This window comes from Gavia stellata, chromosome 2 (genome assembly GCF_030936135.1).
Source record: "Gavia stellata isolate bGavSte3 chromosome 2, bGavSte3.hap2, whole genome shotgun sequence".
Lineage (NCBI taxonomy): Eukaryota > Metazoa > Chordata > Aves > Gaviiformes > Gaviidae > Gavia > Gavia stellata.
In genome coordinates this window covers 71,809,523-71,818,422 of record NC_082595.1, presented here as the reverse complement: position 1 = coordinate 71,818,422, position 8,900 = coordinate 71,809,523, and the positions used below count along the sequence as shown (strand labels likewise).

General features: G+C 43.3%; 1 protein-coding gene across 4 annotated transcripts in view; it reads left to right on the top strand.

The window, feature by feature from the left end:
* Positions 1-476: 476 nt before the first annotated feature.
* Positions 477-8,900, top strand: part of ANKRD6 (ankyrin repeat domain 6) — a 34,743-nt gene continuing 26,319 nt past the window's right edge. For all 4 annotated transcript variants that reach the window (XM_009809311.2, XM_009809310.2, XM_009809309.2 and 1 more), the window contains exon 1: positions 477-618. In XM_009809311.2, coding sequence (XP_009807613.2) covers positions 499-618 — 120 coding nt within the window. In that variant the 5' untranslated portion in view covers positions 477-498. The remainder of the gene's footprint in view (positions 619-8,900) is intronic.

Sequence of the window (8,900 nt, the reverse complement as noted above, 5' to 3'; positions counted from 1 at the left end):
TGAGCTACTTTCAGCAGGGGAGGTAGTTAACCTGTCCTTGGCTAATTAAAGTCTGGGAAACCTGGGGGGAAGGAGGGAGTGAAAGGCGGCCACACAAATAAACCTTAGGCCAAAAGAGAGTAAAGCTCTCAGAAAGTTTAAAGATTTTTGTACCAAAGTAGGGGAATGAGGGCACATTGCAAATGTGGTACTGTCTACATCCCTCTGCACTGCAACAGAAACACAGTGTCTTCAGGAGGCTCCGAGGGTTTTTTGTGACCCCCTCCCAAAGCGATACGAAGTCGAACACTCGGGGAGGAGCTGCTGCAGTGTTTCCATCTCTGAAACCTTGCTGACGGCAGTGTTGTTTTCTGATCCACAGGTCCAGAGGATGGCATAGCAGTAACGTCACCATCCAGGGAGCTGGGGTGCTTGCTCGCCTGCCTGCATGCTGCTTGAACCAATCCCGAGCCTTTGTTTTTGGACTGAAGAAACCTGAAAACCTTTCTCTCCTAATTCATGAGCCAGCAGGATGTGGTCGCTGTGCTTTCGGAACGCTTGCTCGTAGCCGCCTACAAAGGCCAAGTGGAGAATGTGGTGCAGCTTATCAACAAGGGTGCCAAGGTAGCGGTTACCAAGGTAACGAGAGAAAAACGCTTTGCGAAATCCCTGGGAACTAACATAACTCCTAGACCATTGTCTGTGAAAATACCCTCGTAGCTTTACAATTCTGAATGGGACTGAGGTTAGTGTTTAGATTTTCTTAAAGTTTATACTTAATAGCTCACGTGAATTTACAATATAGTGCATGCCTTGTATTTATACACTTCCCAGTGGATGCAGCTGTGGTGAACGCCGAGTCCTTAGAAACCAGTGTGTCAGCGGAGGGGCAGCGATATTTTTCAAAGCGTGCATTGACTTTTGAACACTGTGCGAACTGATGAATGGAGCGATTCATCACTGTTGAGGGAAGGCAGTTCAGAGCGCCCATCTTTCTGGGTGAGGGGATGGGGGAAAGACACGTGCTGTGGTAGGGTAATGGTACACGGAAAGCATTTCTTGTTGCTCTTGGTACAGCAGCCTTGCTTATACCCGACATCTTCATTGATTTGTGCTGTGTAGTCCCCAGTCAGTTCCGAACTTGGGGGTTGCAAACTCTGCTCCCTGTACCTTCGAGATAAGGTCAGCGCATCAAAGGATTTCTGCTTAGATATTAAGAGAGTTCAAACGGATATTCACCTATTCCTAACTCTCAACACGTTATAAATAATACTAGCATATAAAAGATGAGATAGAAGTGGCTGTTGCAGGCTGTTTAATCAGCAAAAACCCTTAAAAAGAATTGGGTAAGTGAGATCTTTAGAACTGTAACATAAAATTTGCAATGTCCTGTTTTGATGAACTATTGTTCTCCATCATATCTAATTTTATTTGTATTTCCATATTGTTTTTGAACATTATATATGTATGGGAGCTAATATTTACAGATAGAAAGCAAATGTGAGTACATTTGATAAGTAATCTGTCTTTTCCTCTTTTTATCTGTCAGTGACAGTTGTTTTCAACCCCTTTGCAGTGTTTGAGTTGTAGATAGTATTTATTTGGAAAGCTGGAGTGATCCAAGGACAACAGGTGTTTGTAACTTTTGTTTGCCAAAACTAAGTGGCCTCTTGTTGGTAGATACAAAGCACAGATGTAATAAACATGAATGGTCCCATAAAGCCTGTTTGGCTCTGTTGTCCAAGCAGCTCTGTAGCTGATGAACAGCTATTAAAGGTAGTCAGTAATAGATCAGGAAATACTGACTTACAGATGTCTGAATGGTGGCTCAGGGTTTTGTGGTTGGTTTTCTTTTCTTTTTTTAAGATCATGAGCTTTGAGACTGCTGAGAGAGCTACTTGAAAATATACAAAAGATTGAAAGGATGCTATGCTTTGTATAAATTTGTGCATTAATGTCATTTCAAATCCAGCTTCCACACTGTTTGAACATAAAATGTGGTGACCTTTGTAATGGTTGCCAGAATAATCATGACACTGATTTAACTGTTTCATGGAATTAGTTGCCATAATCCACAACTCAAATGCAAAATTTACACTTTCTCGTTGTTAAGGTTGTTTATTATGCAATTATCAATGCCTTCTGTTAATTACAGTAAGAAGCAAATTGTGCAGATCTGACTTTTCAAACACAAAATCAGGTTAATTTGATAAAATGCAGATTTGCTAGAGTTGACAAGTTTTTCTTTCCTATACAATATGGGTGGTTTCCTGCTTCTTGCACTTGCTTTGTTGTTCAGTCCTTGCGTGGAAAATCAAGGCAGAGCTCACTGGGCGGCAAAACTGCGCCCAGGTGCAGAGTGTTGGTGTTGAAAAGCCGTGCTTGCTGGTGAGCTCTGAGGCCATCCCTGCAGCTGACCTGGCACTATGGGATTGTAGCTATTTTCTAGAGGTTGTGGGTCATCCCCATGGAGCCCGGGGAGGGGGGATGACAAAAGCTGTCCCTCTTGTCATTCTGGATGCATCCTGGCACATCAGCAGACAGCACAGATGAGGTACTCGGGTAGCCTGGTGACAAGCCCTGCTCAGAAGAGATGAAGTCAGATCAGCAAGAGTGGGGAGGAGTGTACAGAGGAGTGGAGAGGGTCCCAGAGGAGCGACCGAGGCTACGTGCGTGGAGGATTTTGGAGGCGCTCACATAGTTATTCCTCCCGTGCTGTGAGCCACAAGGAGGTAAGCTTAATGTGAACCAAGAGGCATAAGACCAAGCTGCGGCTCTCATCAAAGCCCATCAGTTCAGGCTCAGTAATGTCCTATCCAGGTCTACAGAGCATCCAGTTTGCATCTGGCTCTCACCCAGCCAGCTAGCTGCATAGAGAGAGCATGTGCGTATTTGCCTATGAAAGGCTGTATAAACATATGCTGGAAGAGCTTGGCTTGCTAATCTGGTGACACACAAAGGCTGGAAGGAGAAAGAGCCATTTAAAGTCAAGGACAAGATTGTCACAAAAGCAGGCACGTATAAATTAGCCTCAAGTATAGTTAAACTGGAAATTTTAAGGGATTTTTTAGCCATCAGAGAGACAGGTTCTTCTGCAGTCTTTCAATAAGCAGAAGAGGTGCAAAATAAGAACTACTTTCAGGATAGGGGTTGTTAATTTTAGGATGGAAATTAGATCGCATGCTTATAGTGGAGAATTATTGATCAAGCTTTCAGATAAATTGAAACCCAGAGCCCTCTCCCCTCCCCAAGATAAAACTCATTGCAAATGAAGCATAAAAATAAATTTATTCATGTGCATGCCTTAGTTCTCTTGTACCTGTGTGTCTTCTGCTTTTATTCAAAGTCTGCAGTTTATTTTGTCACATTAATTTTAAATTCTAGGGATTTGCTCCAAAGGAGAGAAAAAAGGGGTGTGTGTGTTTGTACTTCTCAGCCAAAATTCCTTCTGATTCTATCAGAGTTTTATTGGAAGAAGACATGCAGAGACAAAGCTCTTCGGAGGGAGGGAACACGTTCCTACACCACTTCAGGCTTAAAATGTATTTCTGATACGCATCTGTAAGTATAGACCGATTCTTGTGGAAAAACACTATGCAAAGCCACAGCTTGAAGTGACCAGGATCTAGAGCTAAATGCTAGAGTTCTTTATTCAAACCAGATTAATTGAGCATGGCTTAAGAAAAATGAAGCATATTTTCTGTAAAAAACCAATTACTATTAAATGCTGGATAGTTGGCAAGCTCGTCCAGTTCTATTTTTATCATATATGGGAAGGTCATATGCTGTGGTTAATTGCTGCTTCAGTCAACAACAATTCAGCTGCAAAATAGTATTTCATTTTTGTCACCTCTAACTATATGATTTCAGAAGAAGAATGGTATGAAAGAATCAAAATTCAATGGAGAATCAGTGTGTCCAGGTGCTCATGTCAGCATTTCCTCAGGGATGCACGTGTTTCGTTTTGACAGCGTTACTAGCAAGGCATTTGTGCAGGTGAAGTCAATATGGAAGTGTACACTCCAGCATCTTCTCTGACTCCAGTGGGGGACGCTGGGGCTCTTTCCAGATTTGGGGCCTTTTAAAATACATAAAGAAGAGCTGATGGCTAGCAGGTCACAGCGCTGTTGACGATCTGATGGCAGGGAGCCCAGAGTGGGAGAGGGCTGGTGGCCCTGCATTGCACATATATCAAGGGCTCATCCTGGTGCTGGGATCTCTGCCACCAACAGTGCAGGGTGGTGGCCAAGAGACGGTCTGGATCTCAATGTGTGAGGCTTCATGGCTTTGCTTTGGGCATTTTCTTGACTAGGGTGCTCTGTTCCTGCTCTGCCTGGTACGACGAAGAGATGATTTCCATTTTTGTGCCTTTTTGTCTGACATTCTTCACAGGTGTGAAATTTATAGCTGTTTTCATTATGAAAAGGGCAAAAAATACCTCAAACAACTGATCATACAAATTGGCTGATCCAACAAGTACGTGCCTTTATAAAGTATTTTGGTGAATATGCTGCAAAAGCTGGAAAATTAAGAACTGAGCCTGGTATAATTAAGTCTCAAGCAAGAAAGCTTGTCCCTTCTTTCAGTCCTTTTGTAGTAGAGCTTTTTTTCAGTAAAGTTACTGACAGCTGCATCTTCAACATTTAAGCACTGGGACTTTTGCTGAGCTGCTGTGCCTTGCTGTCCTCCCAGGATGTTGTTTTCCTTTTCTTGGGTTGTTTTTTTTTTTGATTTTGTGAGTAGAAATAGGTTAGGGAAGGGGCTGAGAACCACTAGGAGTGGCCCAGGAGGAATGGTAGTAGTGACATCTCAGATCAGGTCGGCTCTTCTCTTGATCTTGTCCCCAGAACGGTGCCTGGAGGGTGGAGAGAAGCAGGATTTCACCTCCCAGACATCAACTTCTGGTGTATCCCAAAGGTGCCTGGCTGAAACAAGGCACTTCTGGGGAAGTGCCAGCCCTTAATGCAGGCTTGCTCCATGCCCAGAGATGAAATACCCAGGTCTGAACCTCTGCACTACAGTTCCCCCCAAAAAAGTGTTACTGGGTGTTGAGTTTCACTGGGGCATTGCAGCACGGGGTGTAGCATGCAATAGCGAGAATTAATAGGGCCAGAAACAGCTGTGTATCAGCAAGCACGCACAGAGGAGTGTGCCACTTATCTGTTAAATGTGAAAAAGATTTCCAGAGGAAGTCATAAAGGTAGTACAGGCAGTTTTAATCTAATTTGTATAGTGCCATGGGTTTTATGAATATTTTTTCAAAGGGAAGCAGAATATAGCCTTTCTGCAGAGCATAGCATTAAGATCATAGCTATAAAATTGAGTTCTGCGGAGAAGGGATGATAATTCAGAAAAAACCATAGAAATGCAAAAGGTAGTGCTTCTGTTTTGATTCAGTAATTCTGTTTGTTTGATTTGATTTGATTTTTTTAACTAGTCCTGTTACGAACCTGCCATATGGCAACACTTTCGTAATTATAGGGTACTTGTAATCTTGTCATCAGGATTTCAACTTCAGAGCATGTTAAATTCTTTAAAACAATATTTTTTTCCCTTCCTTTTTAAGTTCAGACAGAAACAAAAAAAGAAATGTATTTTGGTGCTTTCACATTTTTGTGCTCCTTCAGTTTGAAAAACTACTTGTGTCTGTTTTAAACAATAAATAAAAATAAATGAAAGGGGACTTGCAAACATTTAGGGACTCACTGAATGCCTGTTGAGGTCAATGAGAAACTTTCTGCTGACTTGAGCGAGCAGGTTATTCATGGAGAACAGTCTAACAAATCATCAGTGTGAACAATGTGACAAGACTTGGTTTTTGTTTTCAAGCTTTGTAATAAAACGTGCATAGGCATGTTTTTGTGAAGTGCAGAATGGATGAATAAATAACAGTCCTTGTGCAGCACTAGAGCAGGGTGAGATGGAGGACTGTACTTGCGTAGAAGTATCTACAAATACATAAACACACAAGGAAGGATCATGTGGCTCTTGGTGCTAAGGCCCCCCTGTATGGATTTGGTTGCAGAGTGCATACACTGGCAGCTGCTCTAAGAAAATTCTGCTTTGAAACCCTATGTACCAACAGCAGCCTGTTCATGTCTGGAAGTTAGAATACAGATTAAATACAAACAAAACCCCTACCCTTGCATTTTACTGCTGAAATTCATGTGGCTGTTTACTGTGCTTGGCTGCAACCTGATACGCCCCATAGCTACAGCAGCATGTCACGGTTGTTGGAACTTGCTGCCTTAGTGCAATGGGTCCCATTTATTTTGTCAATAAGCCCATGACATGGGAGGATTTGTATGATTTGTTGCCTGCTGAAACAATTATTTACATTTGAATAGAAGTCCAAATTGCATATTTTTTATATGAATTACCACTTTATTGGTTCATTAATCAGAAGTTGTGGCAGTCTCTTATTTGTATTTCTGTAATAACTCCCAAACCATTACAGTTCATATCTGGAAACACTCATAAGCTTTTAAGTCAGTAATCTGCATGTTAAGGAGTCTCTGGTTTTAGTGTTGTCTCCTTGCAGTGAGCATCTGTAGGAGACACTCTTGTTTGTATACATTTCCTGTCCCACTAGGACCCATGTGTGTATTTAGGTAAGTCCCCTCTTTGGTGCTGCAATGGTGAGTGCAAAATGTCTTTATGGAGGAGATACACAGAGGAAAATTTGTCTGCATTCCTCCCTCTTCCTGCTAGATTTTTTGGGTGGGATGCATTGTTGTGATAGAAAAATTTGATTTAAAAAAACAAAAGTCCTCTTAGTCCATCAGCAGTCTCCTTCACAGCTGCTGTAAAGCGATGTTGGTTTGACTTGCAGACATGAAGGAGAAGATCAGAGGCAGGCAAGAGCAGCTCTGGCTGTCGCTGCTGGGGGTTCCCACCATGGCATAGACCTGTTGAAAGTTTCTCTCCAAAGATAGCAATGCTCTAAGTTTGTCATCATAGCATGAGGGGCACCCAGATCGTCTTGTCTGTCCCTCATAGTTTGTTCTGGATTGGTGTGTGCATGCATATGTACATACATACCTGTGTATATATGTATATGTTTATATGAGGAGGTGGGTGGGAGTGTTCTTCCAGTGTTTGTGTTGCCTGTACTGGAATACTGTTGGCCAGTACCACCCATCTTTGCTCTCATTTTGATGTTATTGGGAAGAAAAAGAGAATCTGGCATTGCCAGTTCTTGTAGGGTTATTATTAATCTTGAGAGGATTGGTGCTCTTCCAAAAGCCTGAGCCTCTAATCAGTGTAATGTGCTGGAATTGATCCTCCTTCCCACTCTTCCATCCTAGATAGGGTCATGGTTTTCTTTTATAGTGTCACTTTATAGTGGGAAGAGCTCAAGGACTGCATGCATGCAGTAGCTCTGGTCTCTGAAGGTCTCTCTCTAGGGGTCTCCAATAGGTAGGATGGCTCTGAACCTAAGTTTTTGGATGGAGAATCTCAAAACCCTCTGGAACAAAAATAATTCTCTAGTCTTCCGTTGCAATAACTGAGTTTTTTCGTTTTTGTTTTTAAACAAAAACCTGAGTTTTGGGGACTTCACTGAAGTTTTTGAATGCTTGGAGATGATGACGGGGGAAATGCACAGTTAACGTGCATCTCTGTTCACCGAGTGACCAGAACAGCCAGGCAACCCTTGCTCGCAGCTCTCCCTGGCCCCGTGGTGGCCTCTTCCAGCAAGCGCTCTCTCCTCTTCCAGCACCCATCTCCTGTGGCTGGCCATGAGCACGGGGAGGCTGCCCAGCTATCGAGAACAGGGAATGGTTGGTCCCAGTGACAGGAGAACTTGGTGCTCCCTGGGGCGAGGGCAGCCTCCTCCGGATAAGCCCATTCCCTGGGGCGGCTTTATTTTAATGCGCCTTAAGGCATTGAACAGGCAGGTGAAGGTCTGTGATCTGGATCTTCTGCAGTTTTGCAACCTTTCCTTGTGCTTGTGCCCTGCCACCAGGCACGCTCTGTGTGGCAATTGCCTAGGAAGGTGTGTGTTGGGTGAGGAAAACATGACCCTCATATGGAAGTAAACTCATACGCTGCTTTCATAGTTTATTTTTAACACAGTACCTTTGGCTGCACCTCAGCATTTTTTCAGTGGTTAGAGATGGTTATCTTATCAGAAAGTTTCACTGCTGGGATATATTGATGTTGTTGGCGTTTTCCTTTTAAAGTACATGAGCTGGCTTCAGGTTGGGTTTGTTTGGGATTATTTCTGCTCCGTGCACAGATTGTAATAAATTGTTTTCATGATATATCGGTAACCTGCTGGGAAGTGAGACGCCCGGATTAGGTGATTTACTTATTGCCATTAAGTAATGTAGAAAGTCAGAACTCATAAACCTGAATGTGCTGGAGCCCATATTCATAATCCAAACCAATTGGGCTTCTTTTTTTTGTCTTTTTCTCTTTTTTTCCTTTCTTTACCTTTCTTTTTTTTCTTTTTTTTTTTTCCCTTTATTTTTTTTGTCTCCCCCCCCGCCCCCGTTGCCTGGAGGCTTTTATGCCTCCTGCTGTTGAGTTACCTGGAACAGTGACATAGCCCTGGCTCTCCTCCAGGCTGATGGAGAAGGAGGTGTGCTCAGTGCAGCTCGGTGCCATTCACGGTAGGGGCAGGCGTTTATAGAGACCTGTGGCCAGGTCAAGTGCGAAGCGCCCAAGCAACAGGCTGGATGGCGCCCAGGGGCAGCGGTGACAGCTGAAAGTGAGCCCTTCCCACGCATTCAGCAGAGCAGGAATGGAAGTTTCCCATGTGGGAATGAGCTGCTGCTGCTAACAGGAAACAGCGTTTGGGTTTTGAGACCCGTGTGTCAGAGTGGGTGAGGACTTTTCCTTTCAGATCGATAACATGGGACAATTAATCAATGTTTAACGTTTTCAAAGCACAGCACAACTAGTCAGTAATGACACAG